Source organism: Elaeis guineensis, chromosome 3 (genome assembly GCF_000442705.2).
Source record: "Elaeis guineensis isolate ETL-2024a chromosome 3, EG11, whole genome shotgun sequence".
NCBI lineage: Eukaryota > Viridiplantae > Streptophyta > Magnoliopsida > Arecales > Arecaceae > Elaeis > Elaeis guineensis.
Window position 1 is genome coordinate 108,156,701 of NC_025995.2, and position 27,035 is coordinate 108,183,735.

Below are 27,035 nucleotides of genomic sequence, written 5' to 3' on the forward strand. Positions count from 1 at the left end.
GCAACAAAAATTTTCATTGCTAATACCATTATTAACAACAGAAAATTATTTTCATCATCAATAATTTTCGTCAAAAAAATTTTTCACTAAAAAAAATTTTTCTCTAAAAAAATTTCGTCTAAAAATAAATTATTGATGATGAAAAAAAATTTTCATCGTTAATAAAACTATTAGTGACGAAAATCTAGTTTCCGTTGCTAATAAATACCACCTAAAAAAAAATTTTCCCACTAACAATTTTTTCTTCAAAAAAATTATAAAAAATTATTTTTAAAATGGTCTTTTCGACAAAAATACCTTTTCATGGCTAATAAAAGAAATTCCATTAATAAATTTTTTTATTCACAAAAATTGATTAAAATAATATTTTTAAAATATGATTATCAATGAAAAATAAATTTACATCATAAAAATATTTTCATAAAAAAATTTATAAAAAAATTTAAAGACTATTTACGATGAAAATTTATTTTACATCATTAATAATTAAATATCTTTCTAATAATAATTTCGTAAAAAATTAATTTTAGATTTTTTTTCATCAAAAAAATTTTTTATCCAAAAAATTTAACAAAAAAATGACATTAAAAAATATTCATGATGAAAAATAAAATTAATTTTTTTTAATCTAAAAAATTTTTGATCTAAAAAAATTTTTAAAATAATTTCATCAAAAAAATTAATTTTTTATTAATAAAAAAATTATATAAATAGTTAATTTATGATTTTTTTTCAAAAAAAAAATTTCAAAAAAATTACGTACATAAAAAAATATAATTATGATAAAAAATTTAATTTACGTCGCTAATAATTGTTATAAGAATAGCTCTTTGACTTTCGCAATGGAATGGGCACTATGGGAGATCGATAGCTTTGAAGTCTTCAATCTCTAAGGTACTCGTCTTCTTCTTAGAGTCCTCATTTCGAAAGTCGGAGTATGAGAATATCGTGATGATTCTGAGATCGCAAGAGAAATCCATCAAGATTGAGACTTGGAGGATAGGATAGAGATAGAAAGTTAGAAGTCCAGAAGCTCGTATATTACATGCATGTGAGGATCGAGCTTGAGAAATTCAAAAGAAATTATGTGGGCATCAAAGATCTAACAATTAACCAGAATCAAAGCAGACCTGCAGATAGTGTAAGTTATATTATAAAGTACAAACTCATATTTATGCTTTGCATTGCTAGAAAGATGAGTACTCGTATCGTTTGTCTTCTCATAATTAAAATTCCTATAGAGATACATTTGAGCGTCGATCGATGCAAAAAGCATGGTACCTTTCGAGATCGTAGAAGTCATGTTAGAATGTGCTACTTAACTATATAGTTTCTGCATGAAAGGAGGCTCTTTTCATACAGCTTAAGGCAAATACTCTATAAAAAAGATTCATTAATATCACTAGTAACAGTGACAATGGTGAATAGATGAATTTTATATCGTAAATAAACGTATAGCTTATTTTATTTAAAAAGATCTATTCATTCTAATACATGAATATCATCCACTTTTATATAATTTTTTCATATAAAAAGTTTAGTCTGGATCATAACTCATATTTGCTTCTTTACTATGTAAAAGGACAAAAGATGTATACAGCTGCTACAAAAAAAGATGCAGTTGCCTTATACAAAATCAAAAATTTAAATTTTATATTTTTTTAAATTTTTAATTTTTTTATATATTGACAATAAAAATATTTTCATCATAAATAAAAGTATTTATGATGAAAAAAATATTCATCATAAATATTTAATTATTTATGATAGAAATTTTTTATCTTAAATAATAAGTAACTTTTGATTTTTAGAATTACTAATATTTTTAAATATTGATGATGAAAATATTTTTATCATAAATAATAGAGTATTTATGATGAATATTTTTTTTTCATCATAATAATTTTTTATTTATGATGAAAAATTTTTATCATAAATAATGAGTAATTTTTATTTTTTTAAAATTTTTAATTTTTTTAACTATTGATGATGAAAATATTTTTATCATAAATAATCAAGTATTTATGATAAAAAAAATTCATCTTAAAAAATTTTTATTTACGATAAAAATTTTTATCACAAATAATGAGTAATTTTTTATTTTTTTTAAATTTTGATTTTTTTAACTATTAACGATGAAAATATTTTTTCATAAATAATCAAATATTTATGATAAAAAAAAATTTTATCTCAAATACTTAGTTATTTACAATCAAATATTTTTATCATAAATAATATATATTTTTTAAATTTTTTAAATTTTTTTTTTAAATATTGATGTCGATAATATTTGCATTGAAAATAATCTTATTTTTGATGAAAAAATAATTTTCATCATAAATATCTAAATTATTTATGATGAAAATATTTTTATCATGAATATTTAAAAATTTAAAATTAAAATAAATGATGCATTATTTATGATAAAAATTTTTATTATAAATAATATATATTTATGATAAAAAAAATTTCATCACTGATAGGCAACTATTTTCGATGAAAAATTATTTTTATCATAAATATTTAATTATTTATGATGATTTTTTTTCGTTATGAATATAATTAGTGGTGATGAAAATATTTACGTCGTAAATAATTTTATCATAAAAATATTCTTTTCTTGTAGTGCATCCTGTAACAATAAAATCCAGGTTAGTAATAAAGGCTATTTTCTTCTTGTCTTCAAGCACTATTCGGATCTGATTATAATCGAAGAAGACATCCATAAAGCTGACAAGCTCATGTCCAGAAGTAGTATCCACCATTCGGTCTATCTGAGGCAACGGATAGCTGTCCTTGGGGCAAGTTCTGTTCAGATTGATGAAGTCGATGCATATGTACCATTTTTCATTCGTCTTTTTGATCAGAACAACATTCGCGAGCCAATCCAGGTATATTACTTCTCTAATGAAGCCAGCTTTGAATGGTCTATCCACTTCTTTAGATATGGCATTCTGGAGTGAAGCTTCGCTTCTTCGCTTCATCGATCGACTGGTTGGATCCACCTTCAGGTGATAGAACATCACCTCAGGGTCAATGTCGGACATGTCTGTAGCTGACCAAACAAAAAGATCTACATTTTTCTACAAAAGAGCAGTTAACCGACACTTTGTTACCTCATCTAGGTGTGAGCCAATCTTCACTGTTTGTTGGGGATTCTCTTTCCTCAACGGAATCTTTAGGAAGTCCTCAGATGGTTGGTCTCATTCTTCGAACAGATCATCTTGGGCATCTAACCCAATAGAAAGTTCAGGTTGGACCCTCACCTGGGATGGTTGGTTTTTTGCTTGAAGTTTAGCAGCAAAATACTGTCGAGCCATGGCCTTATTGTCTCTAATTTGTCCTACTCCATTCAGAGTTAAAAACTTTACCATCAAGTGGTAGCTTGACACAATAACCTTTAGAGTCCATAAGCTTGGATGGTCCAAGATTGCATTGTAAACTGAAGAAAATTTGACCACCAAAAAATTGACTTGGATCGTCATCCATTTTGGTGCAGTACCATTGTGATGGGCAGCTTAATCATTCTCTTCGGGATCATAGAACCCCTGAAAAAATCCTGAATCGAGGTATCAAATCTACTTAGCTGATTTGGTGTAAAGCCCATTTGGGCGAAGACAGAGAAATACTAAATATCAACTGAGCTTCTATTATCAATGAATACATGGTGCCATTAAAGCCAGTGATATTCACTGTTACAACCACCACATCATTGTGCGAGGCAAGCATACCCTTTGCATCCCGCTCAGTGAAAGTAATAACATCTTCGTGCTCATCTCCGAGCCTCAGCTTCTTCACGTCCGAAAGCTCTGCTGAACCGGATGACCTCCCAGTTATCATATAGATTTCTTCTCGGATGGGTCGATCTTGTACTATCGCCTATCCCCTCATTTTCTACCTATCTTGCTACACCGATACCGATTGTGGTTGAGGCAGAGGAAACGGTTGCTGAGGCAAAGGAGGCGGCTGTTGAGCTCTTGGAGGTCAATGTTGAGGTGCTGCCCTCCAAACAAAGTGATTCTGCCTCCCTTGTCTAACGAGCCTTTCAATCTCATCTCGTAGCTGAATGCAATCTTCAGTATCATGGCCATTCTCCCGATGGTAGAAGTAATATTTATTTGGGTCGCGGTGGTGTTCTAGCTTCATCCGTATTTTTGGAGGTTCAGGCAGCTCGGCTCGTATCTCCATTAGTATCTCTCCCCTAGAAATATTCAAAGGCATGTAGTTAGTATAATGCCTAGGAGGTAAGGGTTGTCGATCCCTTCTCTGAGGACTTCGAGATCGATGATTTTGAGAGTCCCCATTCTTCTACCTCTGGAATGGAGATCGAGAGTGCTGGCGAGTTTTTTCCTCTCGCCTCAAAGAATACTCCTTACTTTGCCCTATCGCCACAGAATTGGCAGGGGTCTCTTTTGCAAAAGCCTCCTTCGTGCGGGCATACTTCTCCGCATGAATAAGCATGTTCGAAAAGTCTCAGAGATAAATCTTAGTCGATGACTTTTTTAAGTCGCTCTTCAGTAGACCATCCATCATTACAGCCATCGCGGTCAATTGGTCCAGATCGTGGACTTTTAGGGTCGTCGTGTTGAAACGGTTAACATAGGCATGGATCAACTCGCCCTCCTTCTGCCTAATGGTGTGGAGATAATCGGATCGCTTCTGTTGTCGTCGACTGCTAACGAAGTGACCGACGAAAGACTAGCACAGCTCCTTCAAAAAGTGGATGGAAGCTGGCTTCAAGCTTGAATACCACTGTCGAGCCGTCCCTTTAAGAGTTGGAAGAAATGCTCGACAGAGGATGGCATCAGATGCCCCCTAGAGGAGCATTGCCACTTTGAAAGTCTCCAGATGATCAATGGGATTGATGGTCCCATCGTAGACCTTGAGCTAAGGCAACTTGAAGTATCGAGAAAGTAGTTCCTGCACTATCCTCGGAGTAAAGGGTGGCTCACTATTGAAACCCTCGTAAGGCTGTGCCGAAGAGTTATTGTTAAGAGCATTCTCAATCTTCTTATTTATCCTTTTATTGAGTGTCCAAAATCATCTTTCGATGGCAAGATCTCGAACGGTGCAAGCCTCGAAATACTGCTAAGAATGGCAACTAGGGGTTGAATCATACCTTGATTGCGGACTAGGAGATCGCCGCCCGGTCGGCTGCTTAGCCCTGGGACAGCTCTGGTGAGTTTGCCTTCTCTCTGGGCTCTGAAGAGGTACACGTGGCTTTGGCTATAGTAGGGGCACCATCGCAAGAGGCATCGATGGTGCCACCGAGAGAACCACCGATTGCACTATCGAGGGAGGTGCAGGAGCAGCTTGAGCAGGTTACGGCACCATCTGAGGAGGCGCAAGAATAGTCTGGACCGCTTGAATAGTGGCCGTCAAATTTTGAATCTGCTAAAAAAGTGGGTTGAAACTGATCCGCCGTGACCATCGTTGGTTGGGTTGGCAGAGAAGTCTCCATCCCCAGTGGCTGTGCCTGGCTATTGGGTTGGCTCTCCGCCTGACGAGAGGCGACGGTGTTGGAGAGCCGAGATGATGTTCGCTTTGCTGACATAATGAAGGTTAGACTTTTTCTCTATCTGTTGCTGCTCGTTACCGTTGGATCAGAAGGTGGACGTCTGGTCCTTGCACAGGGAGTACTGGAGTGACCTGCAAAAGAAGTCCAGGCATGAGATTTTCGCTCCTGCAAGGATCCTTCGACGGTCAAGTCAGATTCAGAGAACAAAGGGAGCAGCAATAAGTTCTCTGAAAGGGATTGCTTCACTTACCTTGGTCCTTGGGACTTTGGTGATTTATAAAGAATGTCGTCGGATAGCTGGTTAAACAACTGTGAAATCGTGCAATCTCGAGATTGCAGAACCGTTCAATATGTCATAGCAGACGAGATATTTCAGTTCTCAATTGCTCCTATAAAATCAAGAGAATTGGTTATGCTTGAGCCCATCCACTCGAAATGGACAGTTGTAGCACATGCCTGGAAGTTGATCGATTGAGGCTATAGAAAGCTGGCCGAGGCAAATAATCCGTGCAACAGATCAGAGGTAAATGGCTCTGTTCTATATACTTTAGTTCTGCGCTTGGATCGGCGACTACGTAGATAACCCATCGATCAGAGGTATCAATGACAATACGTCAGATTCGAGGCATTCAAGGTACTACCGTAACAATACTCATATTGTTGTTAGCTAGGTTACAAATCCTTCACAATTTTATATACATGATTTTCATTATATTTTAGCATCATTTTCTTGAGATGTATCTTTTGGAAATATGATTGGCCAGCCAACTGGCTAGAAAATGAAGACATCCATAGTGTTAATAGTCCAGGTTAAAATTATAGAATTTTCATTCTTAGTTGGTGTATTTAATATAAGCTAATGCTTTGCACTGTTTCGCTTGTCAAAAAAAAAGAAGAAGCCCTTTTTAGGAGCATAGGCCCTCTTTCCCTATCAAAAAATGAGCAAATAAATAAGTGGACACAAGCAACCAGATCCTCTATAATAGTCGATGAATTTAATGATTTTTTTCTTATTTTTTGTTGGTAGGCTTTTTTTTTTTATTGTTGCACAATTTTTATTTTTTATTTTTTGATATATAACATAATTATGACAATCCTACGACAAACAAAACTATTAAGTAACTTTATCAATAAACTAACTCGTATTTTTAATTTAATAAAATAATTTTATTTCATGAATTAGAAATTTATACCATTGTTTTATGTATAATTGTAAATTTAAAAAAAATAAAATATTTGAAATGAACCATCATAAGTACATTTAAAATGCAAAAGCTAACGAATTTGTTTGAGATAATATCGAAAAGTTATCGATGACCCACAATCGATGCGGTAGACTAATCAATAAGAGCCCATCATGTATCTGATGAAAAAAGTACGTATAAAGCCATTCAAAATTCAAATTTTTCTCTAGTTGGTGACATGTCAGCCTATGATTATGTGTAGTTTCTTTATGTGTGCGGCGTGCGAGTAAGATATGCAAGCTGTTATCAAAACGGCTACTATACGTAATGAATTTGCTTGACAATAGGTATTGAACTTTGTCTATATAAAACACACTCGGAAGACTTTTAGATAAGTTCTCTCGACTCCATGGCAACACCGCCACTTGCCCTTTTCAAAACTCCGCTATTTCTTGAGATCAATACCTAACATAAATATATAAGGTCCCTGTTGGATACTCTTCAATAAGTGAACTTAGTTGTTTTTGTTGTATTAGGTTAGATCTAATGCAAGAGCTCTCATTCGAGCACAACCACTATCATTCAGTTTTTCTATCTCGTTTCAGAGATCAACAACAAGCTTAACCTGATTTTGCCGACCTCAATAATCAATCCACTGATCTTTCTCAGCCATCCATCTTGGTCGGCATTGAGGTCAAGCTGATTTTAAAGGTAATAGTTATGATTATAGATTTGACAGAAATATGCTTAAATTAAGTATCTCGTGGGTAATAAATTCGAATTGATTTTATTTATTATCTACTTTTCATCAGTTGAATTTTATATTATTATTTATTGGAATGGATCTCACTAAATCTGCTTATGATTACTTTAAAGGGAAATGGTTGCATCTTCCGTGTGACAGAATGATTCATCTTTGTCCATACAAATTCATCATAGGATTGGATGTTGATTGTTTTAAGATTTGTGTAGATGGATGAATAAACATTAGAAGTGTTTTGAGATGTATGCGGAACGAGACCAATCATTCTTTTTTCACAAAAGATACATCTCGAATCCTAACTTAAAAGTGGCGCGGGGACTCGCTCTAACCACTGTATTTTTGTGGGAAAAAGATTTAACGACTTCGCGTACCAAACCCCAATCAGGCTTATTCGCTGCCGGAAGAAAATGTACGCAACATCCCGAAAGATAGTGTACGCAACTGGAAGAAAATGTACGCAACATCCGAAAGATAGTGTACGCAACTGGATGCTTCTCAGGTCCAACCATCTCCGTAGGAAAAGCTTGGAAAGACTAGTCCTTACATGTTACCACGTTACCCTTTTTTATTTAAAATTTTTAAGATGCAAACAGGTATTTGTTCATCCTATTTTGCACCTTACACGTGCCCCGGGATTTGGAAACGGAGATGAGAATTCCTCCTATCATCCATCGTACACGTGCCCCGGGTTTGGAACGGTCCACGAGACGGGACCTGGTCCGTCAAATATTTCGAGCCTTGTTTAGTTTCTCCGCGCGGAACGCGTTTTGGACTCCTGTTTCCACCCGCCGGTGGACTCCGAAAACTTTGGAAGGAAAAGTTTTTGCCCAATCTCTTCTCCTCTCTCTCTTCCCATCCCAATTGGGCTATCTCCCCATACACCGAAGAAGATTCCGGCGGCATACGATGCTGGGGGAGGAGATGGAGTCTTGCTTGTCGACGCCCTTTGGCTCGTTCATCGAGACCGACACCGATTCCTCCTTCAAGGAGTCCCAGTCGGGGACTCCCCTAGCAGCCGTGGCTGAGGCCTTCGAGGAGCTAGCGAGGTCGCTGGAGACCAGTTCCGAGGACCTCAAGGTCTCCGCCTTCTCCAATGCGTGCTCTCTCGTCTCCGTCCTCTTTGGTTGCCTCGGCTTCGCGTTCAAGTTCGCCGAGATGGAGTACGTCTCCAAGGTCGGACCATTTGTGTTCTCCCCTCTTTTCCACCTCATAAATCTTTGCCAATTATTGTCTGTTTTTCTGAAATTATGATATTTCGTTGATATTAATGATGAAGAAGTTTTTATTTATTTATTTATTTATTTATGGAGTCTGATTTGGTGATATTATGGAAAGAATACTGCAATTATGGCAGTAGCTGAAGCGTCACCTTTGGGATTTGGCCTAGTATCCAATTTGTTGTGTCTGTCCAATCATGAGTTATTGTTGTTCAAAAAATTTTGTTTCCCGCATTAGACTAGCTATTGTGCAACAGAAGTTAGCAAGCCTGGAAAAATCCTGTCTGCTTGGATTGTTAAATTTCAAATGACATAGTTAATTAGGTATGTCAAAGCAATGGCATACGCTGGTAATAGTTATTAGCAAGGTAAGTGAATGTGCATCTTAGAAGAAGTGTAGGAATTGTACCAATTGAGAACAGAATGATGGTGAACTGATTTAGAAGTGTTATGATCTTCTCATTGAAGAACTGTATGCTGATTTTATGCATAACGTGGGAACTACATCTGCTCATTGTAAGCCTTTGGTTGATTATTTTTTAAGAAAAGGTCATCAGATTATAGATCTAGTGCCCCAATTCTCAATGCCACACTTGCCGACAATGGAGTCCTAAACATAAATAATGGCAGATGATTGGGCCACCCCTATTTTTTCTTCAAACATTTATGAATCTGGGAACTGATTTTTATCGTACAAGGACTTCAAGCAAACAATAATCAGTTGCTTTTTTCATAAAATTTTCAAATTATTGTACCACAATTACTTATTATAATCTAAACTAGCAAATGTAAGACTATTTATGTGCAGTACTGAGAAGCAAGTTTCATTCTTTTGCATGCGTTTTGCTTTCATCAAGTCCACTTTTGAGTTGAACATGGCCATAAATATAATCCTACTGTTATGGGTGAATTTTGGTGCTTCATTCTACTCAGTTGTATTCAATAATATTCAACTTTGAAATTGAACTGATAAATTTTGTTCTGATTAATTTTTTCAGGTAAATGACCTCATTGAAGCATCAAAGATGTATGATACATTAACTAATATCCTAGACCATGATGTCGAATGTGATACAGTAAGAAAGCAAGGAAGCCATTCGCGTAATTTGCGTAGAGTCAGGCTAGGTCTTGACCTCATCAAAGTTTTGTTTGAAAGATTTTTGTCGTCTGAGTATGTCTTGCACTCCTTACAGTTTCTTTTGCCCTTTTCCTTCTTTATCTACTTATTTTCATCTGGGAGGAAATACTGCTTAATAGATTCTTCATTGCATGCGATCTTTTTGTCTGGGTTCTGTTACTAGCTGGAGCATGACATCAATCCACCTTTATGTTTTGTCTAAGTCTATTTGTCAGTTAAGAGGAACAAAACCATTTATAAAATTACATCAGCCATGCCCTTATCAAGTTGTACATGTGTAACTAAATGTTGAATTTTTTCTAAAATAATAGATGTGCATGTGTGTGTGTGGTACACAATATTATATGCTGATTTCTAAGAATCCCCGCTTTTCAACATTCAACGTTGAATTCCTACCAGTCAGCAAGTGTTGGGGAATATTATTGGTGAAGTTAGAAGTAGTGCAAATGTTTATATATTTTTTGTCAATGAAACACAATATTGGGCAAAACTTAACAGGAAGTGCATAACTACAATCACACTAAGAAAGGACAGCAAATAATGATAGTTTCAGTTAAATAAATGGAATGCTAGTGAGTCATACTTATCAAGCTTTCTGTTGGAGGCTTGATTTAAACACATTGTGGTGTATGCTTGAGTCCACACAAAGAATGCGGGGACAAATTGAACAGTCTTAACACTAACATCTGTCAAAATGAACAACTATCATGCTATTTAATGAAATTGAGTATACGGAAGCAGGCAGTGATCATGATGCGAGGGTTATGCTAGTGATGACTCATTGTACTTCCAAGTGACAAAATTGTACAATAGAGGTTAAATGCTGTGGTATGCTATAATGGATCCCTAGAAGGTGTATGTATGAATGACTCATGGTATAAGGGTTGTCAGTGATGATACATATATGTTATTTAACAAAAAGAGATCCAGAATAAGCTCATATGTCAAGGGACTGGTGCAAACCAGTATGGAGTGAATGCCATCACAAATCATTTGTGTAAATCAGCTGGCCTTTGTTGTTGGAACATTTGTGATATAATGACCACATTAAAAAGTTAAAGGAAGTGATGAATTGCTGTCTCTGGATCTACAGGTAGCAAAAAACATGTGAGTTTCATAAGAGTAGATCAGTCCCTGATAGTAATGCATGAAATCCAATGCCTTGGTATCCATGTGGCTTGCAGGATGCATTAGATATCAGTGGCATGCCACTAGTGGAGGAACTTGTCATATTATAAAGGGAGCTCATGGGCAAAGTAAGGAAGTAATTTTGCACTTAATGCATGAAGAAAAGGATTTTACAATTCATGTTATTCTTTTAGTCATTTGCCCAAACTTCTCCTGAACGGGGTTTTTTCTGTAAATGTCAAGCATATTATTTTTCCATTCCATGGATGAAATAGAATGACTGGAAGGGTTCTCAAGAACTACTGCTTAAGCAAGATTTATCTACTAGAACAGTTTTGGTTGGACAGACTTGAGAATTCATAGTTGCAAAGTACCCTTTTGGAATCATTAGAGGCAGCAATGAGTAGGAAAATCAATATGCAAGAGATGACTTTGTGAATAATTAAGATGGAATAGCATCTGGTATTGGTACTGTCTTTAAGTTGCAAAATGTGATACATTAAAAAGCAAGATAGCAGGAAATGCTTCATCAGAGGAAGCACCTCCTAGATGCTAGGCATAAAATTAAACAAATTACGAAGGATTACTTGGTAGTTAGAACATAGCTCCTTGTTCAGCTGGTTCTCATGAACCATTAGAAAATGTATTACAGTTCTCTCATATATTTTTAGACACGCAGTGTGAATCCGAATATGATGACAAAATTCGAAAAATTGTAAAAAGGGAGTTGATTGGGTAAACATATTAAGTAGGTGACTTAAGAGATTGGTGGATCTGGATATATTTCAGGCATAAGACTTTAATGCAAAGGTGCAAGAGGCATTTAATGCTAGATACTAAATCTGCTCAATCAAAATGCTACAAAACCACCTATTTAGATCTGCAAGAATGGAAAGTTAGTGGTTTAGATTTCTAAATGGGAAGGCTATGGCTTCTCTAACTGAGGGAAAGGAAAATAGTCAAACAGAACATAAATACATGCAGTTTGAGCTGTTGGAGGTATTATAAAAAGAAAAAACAAAGCATGAAAAGTTATGCTTTGTACTTCTATTTTTGTATTAGGTAAATAATATCCTATGGTATTCCAATTTGCCAAATTTACTGGATATGTAGCAGGCTTGGGAGAGACGGGCCATCAGGCCATCAAAAGTAGACTACTCCTTCAAATCTCAATTACTATGAATGAATACAATTTAGATGAAAAGCAACATTACAAAAGGGTGGCTCCTAGATCATTTAGAAAGCAAACACAAGATGACAGATAACAAAGAATAAATAGGCTCGGGTTCACCAAATGATTGGTGCTATGGATCTCCTGGACAACTAATAAAAGGTGGAGTGAAGTTTCAAGGAATGCTTGATAGGCAAAAAATAAAAAACTAAGAAAAAGAAAGGAGTTCCTGTTCCAAGTCTTAGTCTTACTCGTGAAGATTTGATGAAATGATCAACTTGAGCACTAGTTTTTTGTCTGAGAAGGAAGGGCTTAGGATTTGATATTTAGACATAACTTAATTAATCCAATGATCAGACAACACAAATTAAAAGAACCTCTCCAGAGATGAAGTAAGACAATTTTTTTTTCATTGGATTTAATCTACTCAGAGAGAGGGCTGCTGATGTCGGTACTTAGTGATAATGAAACATGCCGGTTCGCCTTCCCCAGATTTACTGGGATCGATGGTGTGCCTTGAGCGCTTTTCACATAAGGAGGGTGAGAGGATAACAGCCAAAAGATACACTTCTCTATACAGTGTATACAGTGATAATGCTTGGTATTGTCCACAACATTTAGGTTAACTTCTCCAGTGTGGTATTGAAGATTGATGTGTACTTTTTTTCTGTCATGCAATTTGTTTCAATCTTGTACTCTGTTCCAAGACACTAACTGGAGCAATTCTACTTCAAAAGGCATGTAGTTATAGCTATATGACTATCATAAGAGTCTCTCCACAGTTTTCGTGTACTGAATGCTAACTGTTTTCATACTTTATATTAAAGCATTATGTTTGTTTACATGTAACCAGCTCACGTACATGAGACTGTCGCTCCTGGTTGACATAAAACTCACCTACATACAAGGAATGATGAATTATCTGTGCATTTAAGCATACACTATTACAAATAGCCTTTTGCAACACCATACTATTCTTCTTGCCCTTGGTTTATCTGGGGTAAGTTTGGATTTGATCTTGTCTATTTGTCATGTTTCTCTCCCAGTGAATGCTCACTAAAAGAGGCTGCTTCAATTGCTTATGGACAAGTTTGTGCACCATTTCACACCTGGGCAGTCAGGAAGGCAGTTGGTGCGGGGATGTGTACTCTTCCCACAAGGGAACAGCTATTATTGAGGTTAAATGAAACTGGTTGGTTTGCTTCACTTTTCCATAGTTATAAATCATTTTGACATTTAATTCATTTTTGTACTGCAGTTCAACAACTCAGTAGTTCTTGTGCCAGCTAATTTGTTTGTATACAAATTCCAGATTTTGGCTGTCCATTGGACACCTCACGGGCTTCCACTCTTGCCGCAGAAAGCTCTGTACAAAAGGAAATGAGAAGATATATCGACGCTTGTAGTCCCATTATAGAATACATCGACAATTTGTTCCTTTCAAGAAATATTAGCTTAGACTGGTGACGTGACTAAAATGTTTTTTTTTTTTTTTAAGGGTGTTGTTAGCAATTCATCATCTATTGGAGCGCTTCAATCCCAATAGTTTTTGTCACTGGGAGCCTGCTTCACAACATCTCTAATTCATTATTATTTTTTCTTAGATCCCTGATTTAATGTAAAATATATGTACCATTTACTGTAAAATTTGGACTATTTTGTACGACACTGAACCATAGTTGCTGCTTGCTTCTTCAGTGATAGCTGTTGCCACACATGTTTGCTATTGATGGATCACATTGCCCGAGTTATTTCCCACTCTCTACTCTATATCTATTCAGCTGGCATTTAGACTAGAGTAGCAGATTGAGTTGGCTGCTCACGGAACAAAGGATTTATATATACGGGGGCCCAAATGATGGCTGATGCCCTTGGAAATCTAATCCTCGCACCTTGCCACATGTGGCAAGTATCTTACCATGTATGGTGATAATTATTTATGAACTTTTCTTTAGACAGTCAAATTTATTTACATCATCTTTTTGATGCTAATGAAGGTACCATCTTCCATCATAAAGAAACAAACACGCTTTTGCTAAAATGTTCTTTCTAAATTTCAATCAGTTTAGATGCTTCTAAATTATATATCAAATTAAAATATCATATCATACTACAGTAATCATTAATTTTTACTTTGAATAAATGATCTAATAATTTATTATTAATTTCTAAAAAATATTTTAGTTTAATTCCATGTAAAAATTAATATTATTAGAAATTTATCATATACCAGTATGCGTGGAAAGGGGGAAAAAATGGAAGGGATTGAAAGTTGAAAGAGTACTTTTCCAGAATAATACAAAAAAAAAAATTTAAATATCAAAATAATTCAAAAACCAACTTTTTTACCAAACTAATGTAAAAGAGAAAAATGCCATTTTGAATGGCGTTTTTCCCCCTTCCACGTCATCATTTTTTTCCACGATGGCATCGTCCCAAAAAAAAAAAAAAAATGAAACGCCAAATAAAATGGCATCTTTAAAAACGCCATTTTGAATGGCGTTTTTAAAAACGCCATTCAAGATGGCGTTTTCAATTTTTTTCACAAAAAAAAAGAAAAAAATCGTGAAATAATGGGAAAAAATTTTTAAAATTTGAAATTAATAAATAAATTAAAATTTTAATTTTGATTGAAATTTAAAATATAAAGATTTGAATTTGTAATTCATTAAAAAAATAAATTTAGATTTTTTTTTAATTTTTTTTTTAAATGTGAAAAAAAATCTTAAGAAATAAAAAAAAATTATCATAGAAAATGAAAAAAAAGAGAAAGAAATATGAAAGAAATAAAAATTTAAAATTTAATTAAAAAACATCATTCCAAATACTTGTCCCAAAAATTTTAAAAAAAAATTAAAAAATTAAAATTTTTAAATAAAAAAAGAATTATAATTTAAAATTTAAAAAAAATAAATTTTAAAGATTAATTGCAATAAAAATATTATTTCAAATTACTTTCTCAAATTAAAATTAATTTATTTTAAAAAGATTCAAAAAAATTTTAAAAATAGCCTAAAAAAATTTTATAAAAACATAAAGAATTGAAAAAAAATAGAAATTATAATTGTAATTGAAGAACAAAGTTTATAATTTTTAATTTTAAGAAATAAGAATTATAATTGTAATTGAAATTCAAAATTATATTTTAAATAACTAAATTAACTTAAATATAATTTTTTAAGAAATATTTTAAATAAAAGAAAAAAAATACGTAATAGAATGTCAAAAAGATAAAAATGGAAGAAAACTAAAATAAAAATTTAAAATTATAAAAATTATAAATTAGATTAAAAAAAATATATCATAAAAGAATAAAATTAATTTAAATTAATTACAATTTCTTTTTTAGGGTATTTTATAAATGTGACTTAAAAAAATTTAATTTGAATTAAATTTTGATAAAAAAAGAAATACATTAAAAAGTTAAAAAATAAGGAAAAATGTCAAAAAATAAAGTTTGTAAATTAAACTTTAAAAAAATATTTTTTTTAATTATTGTAAAAAAATTATCTCAAGAAAAGAAAAAATATTGTAAAAAAATAAAAAATACCCTAAAAAAGAAAGAAAGGAAAAAAATAGAATTGAAAAAAAATAGGAATTGTAATTGTAATTGAAAAACAAAATTTTTAATTTTTAATTTTAAAAAATAGAAATGATAATTATAATTGAAATAAAAAATACCATTTTAAATAATTAAATTAATTTAAATATAATTATTTAAAAATTATTTTAAGTAAAGGAAAAGAATACGTAATAGAATGCTAAAAAGATAAAAATGGAAGAAAATTGAAATTATAATTTCAAATGATACAAATTTTAAAATAAATTTAAAAATAATATCATAAAAAAATAAATAAATAAATAGTAATAAAATAGGAATTATAATTATAAATTAATAAATAAATTTTAATTTTAATTTTGATTAAAATTTAAAATATAAAGTTTTGAATTTGTAATTCCAATTAAAAAAATAATTTTAGATTTTTTTTTTCAAATTTTTTTTAAAAGAATGTGTAAAAAAAATTTTAAAAATAAAAATGAGGAAAAAGTTTGAAAAAAAGAAATTTGTAAATTAAATTTCCAAAAAAATAAGAATTTTAATTATAATTCAAATAAAAAATATAATTTCAAATTACGTTGTCCATTTCAAAATACTTTTTAAAAAATAATCTCAAGAAAAGAAAAAAAAAATTGTAAATAAATAAAAATATCCTAAAAAAGAAAAAAAAGGAAAAAATAGAATTGAAAAAGAATAGAAATTATAATTGTAATTTAAGAACAAATTTTATAATTTTTAATTTTAAGAAATAAAAATTATAATTTTAATTGAAATAAAAAATAATATTTTAAATAACTAAATAAATTTAAATATAAATATTTAAAAAATATTTTAAATAAAGAAAAAGAATTACGTACTAGAATGTCAAAAAGATAAAAATGAAAGAAAACTAAAATTATAATTTTAAATTATAAAAATTATAAATTAAATTAAAAAAATATATCATAAAAGAAGTAAATAAAAAAGAAAAAATGGTAATAAAATAGAAATTATAATTATAAATAAAAAAATTAACTTTAATTTAAATTAAAAATTATCATTCAAATTACTATCTTCATTAAAAAAATTAATAAATTTAAAAAAATAGAAAAAAATAATTAAACAAATTATGAAAAAAATTTAAAAAAAAATAAAAAAAGAAAAAGAATAAAAAAATACCGAAGGGAACGGCGTTTTCTCCTTTCCCCCCTTCTTCTCTCCTTCTCCCTCTTCTCCCTTCTCCCTCTTTTCCCTTCTCCGACGTCTCTCCGACAGCACGGCGGTGAGCTGCCTCCTCTCTCTCCCTCTTCCTCTCTCTCTCCCTCTTTTTCATTGGCCACCGACGTCAGAAGGTTGGTAAAAAAATATAAAGAATAATTTTTCAACTTACTTTTGTCATTTAAAATTTAAATTTTTAAAAAAAAATTTAAAAAATAAAAATTTAAAAAATAAAAATTACCAGAAAGAAAGTCAAGGGGTCGACTCACAGAGTGTGGCAGCCAAAAATTTTGCATACCGTTAAGCCCTTTTAGCCATGAGTCGATTCATGGGGTCGACTCAAAAATATAAACCTATTTTTCTTACAAAATACGCTTCCAAAAATGTTGAAATTGCCTCCAATAGATTACAAATCTTTTGTTCTTGCTTTTGAGACTTCAGAATCATATCTGATAAAATTATGATTTTATTCCTGAAATACAATAAATCTTTTTCTAAGCCAAAATCATTAGTAATCCCCTCAAATGGTTTATAACCATCAAAATCAATTCAAAGAGCAACATTCGATATATTATTATTTACGTTATAATTTTTATAGTCCTTTCAGCATAACTTTTTCTCTCCTAATGTTCTGAGACACGTTCGAGTATTTGTATCCATATGCACAAATCATAATATCCAATCATTTGAAATTAAACAATATAAAATAAAATCAATATTTAATATTATTAAATAGAATAAAAATATCAAACGTACAAAAAAAATAGTACAATAAAAATGTAAAAATATTAAATACAAATATAACAAAGACTAAGTCCCACAAGGACGTCACGGCGCCCGTGGTCGCTTGGACCTTCTCAGGAAGGTCCTCGCCGGCTGCTCCTGCTGTGATGGCTCCTCCCCTATATCAGTGGAGGAGATCTGCTGATCATGCTGCTCAGAAATAACTGATGCTGTCGGATCATCTACAGACTGAGAGACCCGTTCAACTCTCTCATCTGGATACACGGATGGATCTGAAAAAAAAGTATCATACTCATGTGGTCAACTGGTACCCGGTGATGGTATCTGGGGGATGTAGGAAGAAGAAGACGCTGCCATCTGTGGATGAAAAAGCGGTGGCATCTGTGCAGCATCGAATGATGACATATGCGGAATATGCGATGATGGCATATGTGAAACATATGGTGACGGCGTATAACTCATATCTGGTGCCCGAACTGCTCCATACCAAGGTGCACAGATTGTGGATCAACACCAATCGCCATCAATGTTTCGGAACTTGTTCTCTCCATCTCCCGCAGTATCTGAATCCGCTCGTCCTTATCAGTCGTAGATAAAGCACGACGAGCATCCAACACGAGATCCGACATAGAATCAGTCTATAAAATAAAAATAGAACAGTTAGTATAAAACAGTCAGTATAGTGTAAAATATAAAATAGAAATATAACGCAAATAACATGAAGTATTTTCGTAATCTTACCAAAAGACGTACAGTAGAACTCTCGCACTCGTATCCAAAAACTGCATACTGAGACTGTCCAATGACTCGCACTGTAATGCTAAAAAATCAAGCCATGTAGTCATCAGTATATGAACGGCCTCTCAAAATAGGATCACCATGAACAATGTGATCTCGACGTGCATCCCAAATATCGATGTACTGTGCATGTCTGATACGCCAGTCAATACGAGCTCTCCCTCGTCGATCAATACGATGAAGTCCCTGGCTGGTATCAAACTGCTCTGGGATGCCCTGAGTCTGACCAAACTACCGCAGGACACGATCGGAAAGATGCCACTCTACCACATCAAAACAAATAAGTGGCACCCTAGCAGTCCATATGTCGTGTCCAACTGTACACATCTGCGGCAGTATAGCCAATATCCCATCTGTATATGGCTCCCACAAAAACTGATATAGTATAGTTAAAATAAAAAAAAATTAGTAAAAAATTCTAATAGATTATGAATACTGTAAATTGATATTTATAAAAAATTCAAAATTTACCTGTCTAGATGTATCAACTAATGTATCCAACTGGCACCTATAAACCCGTGCCACTCTTGTCGATACGTGATGAACATTGAATGCAACGTTCCATCTGTTTCACAATGTACTAATATTAAATAAATTTTAAATAATAAATTTTAAATAAAAAAAATAATATTTCGATACCTGTATCCCAATGGTCCGTCTAGTCTAAATGAAACATCAGGATCCTGCTGCTCTGATGGCATCTCGAGCAACTGTCGTCGTAATGGACTGATAGTCGGCATACGCTCCCATACCCAAATCTGCAAATTTCAAAAATTAAATAAATGATATATCCAATATAAAATATAATTAAATATTAAAAATAAAAAATTTTAATTCACATACCTGTAATAATACAAGATAACCGTCAATCTCGCTCTGATCAGCATAGGAACTCCGACACATAGCTCGATATAGACAAGATAGTACTGCACTGCCCCAACTGAGTCGACGAGCGAAGTCTAAATCCTCTAATAATGGCAAAAACATCAACTTCATCTTATTCGATGAAGTATCAGGTAACAGGACACCACCTAACAACCGCAGCACCTGACCCCTAACATACTGCTACACCATCTCCTCTGGTGCATCATCCGCAATATGAAAATGGCGATAACGATCATCCAAACATTCAATCCTGAGTCGTGAATGATCGAAAAAATGTGCGTCGGGCTCAAACCCTAACAATCGCAAGCACAAAGCCTGCCACTCCGGAATGGTAAGTGTGGGATCAACTCCGGTAACTGGATCTCCATCAACTGGTAGTCCAGTAAGGATGCTGACATTCTGTAAACTGATGGTCGCCTCACTAAATGGAAGATGAAATGTGTGTGTCTCTAGACGCCATCTCTCAAGCAAAGCAGTAATAAGCCCAACGTCCATCTGTATACGACCAATCCGATATACTCCATAAAATCTCAGATATCGTAAATAATCTAACACTCTATCTGGGATGTCCTCTGTCCTCCAGAAATCTGCATCGGATCATCGTAGACGAAGATGTCTGAGCTCCTGCAATAAAATATAATAATTAGATAACGTACATGATTTTTAAAATAAAAATTTAAAGAGTAAATAAGATTGTAATGCTTACGCCGTCATCTAAAATAGTCTATGATCGATGGTGCTCCTACAATGTAAGAATGCTGCTGTTTCGAGGATCGGGATATCATGGATCATAAAAAGAATGCTGTTACTGGGATATGGTGCTCCTGCAATGTAAGAATGCTGTTACTCGGTGCTGGTTAGCTTTAACTTGATCTTCAGCAATTTTAATTGCAACATGAGGAGTAAAAAGATTATTTGGATTCTCTTCTACATATCTTAAGGCTTGGGCATGCCTCGTATTGAAATATTTGACAAGACGATAAAATGTCATTTGAACACAAGCTGTAATTGGCACATTTCTAGCTCCTCGTAAAACACTGTTAAAAATCTCCGACAAATTTGTAGTTAAAACACCATAGCGTAGGCCATCATCATGTGCCAATGTCCACTTCTCCTTTTCTATCTCGGACAACCAGCTCCAAGCTTCTTCATTCACTGTTCTAATCCTACCCATGATAAAATTGAATTTACGAACTTGATGAGCACTTCCTGCTTGCCATACTGCTCTTTTCAGCTGCACATTTTTAAAATGAGTGTTGAAATTACTGCAGATATGTCTTAAACAGTATCGGTGATAGGCACGTGGTGGACTCCATCCAATAGACTCATCTGCGATGGCATTTAATATACCTGGATGTCTGTCAGAAATTAAGCATATTCCATTTCTATCTTTAACGATATGTGTTCTGAGCTGGAAAAGAAATCAACTCCAACTTGCAGTCGTTTCCTCATCGACAGTTGCATATGCTAATGGAAATATCTCATTCTTTGCATCAATGCCTGTTGCAATTAACATCTTACTTTTAAATTTTTCATACAAGTGCGTGCCATCAATGCTAATTACAGGACGGCAGTGCATAAAATCCTGAATAGATGGTTCGAAAGTCCAAAAAATATAATTTAAAACGCGAACATTAGAATTCACAGCTTGAAAAAAATTCCATGAAACAACTGTACCAGGATTTGCATATTGAAGTGCAGTCATATAATAAGGTAATTTAGCATAAGATGGCTCCCATTCTCCATAAATATCAACCAATGCCTTCTGCTTTCCACACCATGCTTTCCTGTATGATACTGTATATTGAAATCGATCATTAACGGCTGTTACAATAGCTTCAACTTTAACACCGGGATCTTTCTCAACAATATGTCGGACTAATGTGCTAATCATCTTTCCACTGACATGTTTGTGGTCTCGACTCAATCCCGTAAACAAACAAGTGTGAGGACCCTCATATTTTGTGATTTGAAAATATCCATATTTTTTCAACAATGCAGCACGAAGCCTCCATTTACAATGTTGAACATTATCTGATGATGCGCATCGTACGGACCATAATTTCGAATGTGACTGAACTACATTGTATGTCCGATACTTCATAATGTGATAAAGATCAACAGCTCTCCTTACATAATCTTTACTCTCAAACATTAAACTTTTAGAAAATTCAGTCATCGAAGAGTCCCAAAATTGATTGTCAGAATTCAATCTTCGACTAGCACTAACACAACCACCATCATCTAAATTTATATCATTAAAATATTATGGAGGTTCGTTTAAACGAGGTTGAGATTCTTCCACATTAATATTAGCTTGAACATCTTCATCATCATCATCATTACTGCTACTGTCCTCATCCATCCAACTGTCTTCATCTTCATTTTCATCTGACTCAAAACCCAGACTATCAGAATTTATTCCACCGACTACCCAATCATCATTTCCTATATGAGTGTCGTCTCCCGCACTTACCACTACTTGTACCAAAGGAGAAGTCACCATAGCAGAAGACACAGGAGAAGTCACCACAGCACTTGGAATAATTGGACAGCTAGGACCGGCAGTAGTGGAATGTTGTTCTGCAAAACCGGCCTCAACACTATCGGTTTGTATCATAGGAGTTACAAAAGGTGAGGAAGGCCCAACATTATTATCCGCTTGAGTTAAAAACCGACTATGATATCCAAAGCTTGGTACATCTTCTTTTTCAATATATAATTCTAAAAATCGACATTCTGAATATTTCAAAGGAAATGTCAGCATTTCTTCGACATCATCATCGTCATCAATTGGAATCAAGATATATTTACTCTGCATTAACTGTCCCGACAGATTAGGAGATCTCCATTTCAATTTTATTTCATATTTTTCTTTGTCTACAGGAATACTGCTGTATAAATAATCTAATAATTCTTGACGTGATAATGATGAAAATATTCTAATCATCTGATTTGCAGAGTGACTATACTGCAGGGTGACTATATTCTAATCATCCGATCTAATAATTTTTTTTTTTAATTTTCTATGATATTTTTTATTTTTAAATTTCTTAAGATTTTTTTTCACATTTTTTAAAAAAAATTGAAAAATAAATATCTAAATTAATTTTTTTTTGAATTACAAATTCAAATCTTTATATTCTAAATTTCAATCAAAATTAAAATTTTAATTTATTTATTAATTTCAAATTTTTTAAAAAATTTTTTATTATTTTTCTATTTTTTTTTGGTGGGAAAAATTGAAAACGCTATTCAAAATGGCGTTTTTAAAGACGTCATTTCAATTGGCATTTCTTTTTTTTTATTATTTTTTTTTCGGACGATGCCATCGTGGAAAGCAGTGACGTGGAAGAGAAGAAACGCCATTCAAAATGGTGTTTTTTTCTTTTACATTAGTTTGATAAAAAAATTTGATTTTAAATTATTTTAATATTTAATTTTTTTTTATATTATTTTGAAAAAGAGCTCAAAGTTGAAATGTCCAGAATTGGTATCCTACTCTTATAACAATCGTTATTTGGGTAAGAAAAATCTAGCAACGCTGCTCCCCTCTTTAGTCTTTCCACAAAACTGACCGCAATACTGCGAAAAGAAGTCCGCACAGCGCGTCCTTGTGGCGCGGAAGTACGCTCTCTTATCCTCTCAATCTTGGCCGCTCCTTCCTCGCCATTTTCCTACCCAAAAATCCTATGTCTCTTCTCATCTCTAAGATGGCCGGAAGCGGTCTATACACCCCCCGGCACCACCACCTCCCCGTCCCCCCACCCCGCTGCTTCTCCTTTTCCCCCTCTTCGAGCCCCCTCTCCTTCCCTTCTCCTCGAAGAAGTACCCACGTCGCGCGCGCGAGGAAGGGCCTCTCATCCCGCACCCGCCGGCTTGAGAAGAGAGGCAAGAAGGGCGCCACCACCAGCACCACCACCAAGGAGGAGGAGGTGGCGGAGGGGATGGCCTCCCGAGAGGAAGCTTCTTCTTCTGCTTATCTGGAAGTCGGCGGAGGAGGGCCGGAGGGGTTCGCCACGCCTTCGCTGCCGATGCCGGAGCTGCCGGGGGAGGAGCCCGACTTCTGGGAGGGGCCGCAGTGGAACGCCTTCGGCTTCTTCATCAAGTACCAATGGGCCTTCGGCATCGTCTTTGCGGTAATTCCCCTTCCCCCTTCGCCAAAACGGAACCTTGGATGGAAATTGAGCTTCTTTATCCGTTTCCTTTTTTTTCTATTGCTCAAGTGGTTTCGATGCTTTCGAGTCTTGTTCCTAAATGACCCTATGGGTTTTGATAATTTGTGCTATGAAGAAATCATGTATGTATTGAAGTTACCGTTGAACATTTAGAACAGCTTATGGCGGATAATATTTAACATCAAAGTGGAGGTTATGGTGGATGACTACTGAGCTTCAGAGGTTTATTCGTAAATGTTAGGATTCAAATGATAGACGAATTGTGATTTGAGGCTTGCTCCAGTGGTCAGATCCCTCTTCTTTGCAAGCAGAGGTTCTTGGCTTGACTGCTGGGTTGTGCATCTCCAAGAAATGGGGCTTGGGTAGTTATAGTGTGGATGAGTTCTGTTAACATTCTATTATCAACTTATGGTGGGAATGGAGCATATGGTTTACTTTGAGGGAAGCTGTATATATTTTGAAATTTTACTTTCTTAGAGTTTGATTTAACGTTGGAGTAGTGGTTTCATATCATATTCATAGTTTAATTATGTTTTTTTTAGTAAAGTCATGTTATTTTTCCGTTGTCAATGTGATGTGAGGAGGATTTTTGAAGTTGCTGGCATGAACTTAGATGGATGGGACTAAAGCCAAGATTTTATGTATTGAAAGATGAAGTTTAATCAAAGAGAACTAAAATTCAGATATAAAACATTCACTGTCTGGCAGCTGGCTACTATTTCCAATCATATACTGATATGAAATAATGCTTTAAGAGAGTTTGATGTTTTCTTGGTTTTTTTAGTTTCCTAGCGACTGAGAATTTTATCCAGACAAGCAAATTGCTTGCTTATGGGCTTTGAAACTGCACTTGCCCATATTCAGTAATCTGTTACATGAATTAAGTTGGTAAAGCTCATAACCCGACTAGCTAATAACTCAAATTTGATGCTGGATCCTTTTTGGGATAATTTCAGAAAAGCTGCTGGTTGATTCATGTAGTTTCTGGGAGAGTGCATAATCTGGATATATCAGATAACTTAGATATGTTATTTGGTTTCTCCACTTTGATTTAGGCATTGTTAGGGAAGTTGTGCAACTATGCAACTATTTCAGCAGCCCAAGCTAAATTGCAGTTAAAATGATGAACTTAGCAATTTCATCGAATCTATTCTCTCTCTCTCTCTCAGTTCTTTTTTTTTTTTTTCTGTGTGTTTGTGTTGGGGGGGGGGGGGGGGGTGATCTTGCACTTAAAATGGGATGAAGAAGTCTATTTAGGTGGATGACTAATCATCGCTACCTAAATCTAGATTGCTAATGACATTCTATTTTAATCTGGATATTGTTGTTTCACACATCATACCCCGAAAAAAGGGAAGGGGGGACCTGATACTAACAAACATGAAGATCACAATTCTTAGACATTGCTAACCTTATCTCACAACATCAGAAGATGCTGCCATAATTTTAAGCTCCTTCTGCTTTGTATTCAGATTAAGTTGTTGCCCTAAAAGAGCTGAATATAAAAGGGATTGCTCCTTTCCTCTGAGAACTGGGTGCTATCTATCAAAGGAAGTTATATCACATATTCTAGCAACAAAAAGTATCTTGAATCTGCACTTGTAGTAGTTCTGACAAGGAAAAAGCAAAACAAATTGTTCTGCTAAAATATGAAGTAGTTGCATATGAATTTTGATGTCATGTGAAGTTAAAGAGGGGAGAGAATTCTACATAACATGTAGGTTTGAACTGCTTTCTTTTTATTTTGAATATTTAATTTTAGTGATTCTTGGCGAACAGTTTGGGTCTGGGAATCTTATGCCACTGATCAAATTGTTTGACCTACACCAGCCACCATTTTAAGCCTTTTCAGATTGTGTTAACTGGATATAACATCATGTTTTATACTGTAGACTATTTGAAAATAAAAAGGACCCGTGCAAACAATATGGACATGGCAGAGATAAACGTGCTGACGCGTATGTTTGGTCAGGATAATGAGTAAGCATATAAGTGGGGGAGTTAAGGTTACACCAATTTAGGAAGAAGTGGTGTAGAAGTGAATGAGATGGTATGGGCATATGTGCCGATGATTTTGGGAGGTCTCTTTTAGTAAAAGGGCTCGAATATGTTTCAGAGGATTTGGAAAGAGTGGGACAAGGGAGTACACCTCAGTTTACGTGGACGTGGTGATAAGGAATTTGGAAAAGCTTCATCTGGAAATAATCATTAAGGAAGGATTGGCAAATTAAGGTTGTGAAGCCATCTCAAGTAGTTTGAATGAAGATTGAACGTTGTGGTTTCCTTTCCCATCTAATACCTAATGCTGCTATCTTATCCTAATATCCCTTCTTTTTTTGGGTAGGTTAATTCCTCGGTTTTTCATAATTGTGGTCTGCTATGGCTGACTTGTAGTTATTTTTTTAGTTTGGGCAGTTTCTATTTTCCATTGTTTGAACTTATTGGCTCTGTCATCTGATGTGAAGTCACTAGGTTATATATGGTCAAATGACTAAGGTGTCTTCATTTATCCTCTCTCTCTCTCTCTCTCTCTCTCTCTCTCGGTAAAAGCCTGAATTTCCAGATTTGGTTCACTGTGTCAGTGATATACCCAAAAATTAAGCTGAGAACCTTTTTGTTGTAGTACGTTGCCTTTCACTAAATTGTAAATTTTTTCCAAAGAATTAAGTTGAGATTCTGTATGCTCCTTGCCATGATATTCTAATGGTTATTGCTGACCATACCCAAAATTGTGGCAGAGAACCTTTCTGCTGTTGTACTTTACCTTTCACTAAGCTGTAACTTTTTTTCTGAAGAATTAAGTTGAGATTCTCTAGGCTCTTTGCCATGATAGTCTATCGGTAACTGCAGACCAGGGGACCAAACTAATGCAGTTGTCTTCTGTAACAGCTGATTGCTTGTGGGATTGCTGTTGCAACGTACAATGAAGGGGCAACGGATTTCAGGCAAACTCCTGTCTATAAGGAGTCAATTCAGTCGCAAGAGCTCTTAGAGGAGCCAGAGGCATCAAATTCTGATGTGTTTGAAGGCAATCCAACTGAGGTGGCCCCAAGTTTGGAGTAACAGTGCATATGGTTACAAAGGAGTGTGAACTCCATGCTGCGACTAGAACTCCATGAAGCTTTTGATGCTGTTTGTATACTGTATATTTGCATACCGTATGATTATCCTTTTTGTTCAGTGAGTTTGTAATTTTTAATTATTGAATGTGAATGTAGAGAATGAATTCTTAAAAATTAAAATGTTCTGCAAAATGCTTTTCTCCATGGGTCAGAATAGTCTTCAATGGCACAAAATTCTAAGAAGCCAACCGCCAATTTACTTATGCGACCGTGATAATCTTTTCCAGGTTGTTGAAGACACTTATAAGTAATTTATGTTCTTGAAGTGCGCACAAGGTGTAAAGTATGTCGGTCACATGCGGTCTTTCATCTCCTTACATGATCCTGTCGCGATTTTAACACTTTATTATTGCTTCTGGTTGCTGAATCCAAGATAGTCAGCAGACAACCTAGTTATCTCTGATACTGTTTTGATCTTAAGTCCCTGCCACAT

At 34.3% G+C, this 27,035-nt stretch overlaps 2 protein-coding genes across 2 annotated transcripts; both read left to right on the forward strand.

Annotated features, from left to right (window-relative positions):
* Nucleotides 1-8,211: 8,211 nt before the first annotated feature.
* Nucleotides 8,212-13,816, forward strand: LOC105041068 (ACD11 homolog protein). Its single transcript, XM_010917859.4, has 4 exons — nt 8,212-8,638; nt 9,681-9,853; nt 13,166-13,311; nt 13,432-13,816. The coding sequence occupies exons 1-4, from the start codon at nt 8,372-8,374 to the stop codon at nt 13,584-13,586; spliced, it is 741 nt and encodes a 246-aa protein (XP_010916161.1). The 5' UTR covers nt 8,212-8,371; the 3' UTR covers nt 13,587-13,816.
* Nucleotides 13,817-22,903: 9,087 nt separating this feature from the next.
* On the forward strand, nt 22,904-26,746 carry LOC105041067 (uncharacterized). The gene is made up of 2 exons (XM_010917858.4): nt 22,904-23,441; nt 26,370-26,746. The coding sequence occupies exons 1-2, from the start codon at nt 22,995-22,997 to the stop codon at nt 26,541-26,543; spliced, it is 621 nt and encodes a 206-aa protein (XP_010916160.1). The 5' UTR covers nt 22,904-22,994; the 3' UTR covers nt 26,544-26,746.
* Nucleotides 26,747-27,035: the final 289 nt, after the last annotated feature.

Coding starts and splice junctions, on each gene's coding strand:
- LOC105041068 (XM_010917859.4), top strand. CDS start 8,372: ATGCTGGGGGAGGAGATGGAGTCTTGCTTGTCGACGCCCTTTGGCTCG. Junction 8,639..9,680: donor AGATGGAGTACGTCTCCAAG/GTCGGACCATTT, acceptor TAATTTTTTCAG/GTAAATGACCTCATTGAAGC. Junction 9,854..13,165: donor GAAAGATTTTTGTCGTCTGA/GTATGTCTTGCA, acceptor TTTCTCTCCCAG/TGAATGCTCACTAAAAGAGG.
- LOC105041067 (XM_010917858.4), top strand. CDS start 22,995: ATGTCTCTTCTCATCTCTAAGATGGCCGGAAGCGGTCTATACACCCCC. Junction 23,442..26,369: donor CCTTCGGCATCGTCTTTGCG/GTAATTCCCCTT, acceptor CTTCTGTAACAG/CTGATTGCTTGTGGGATTGC.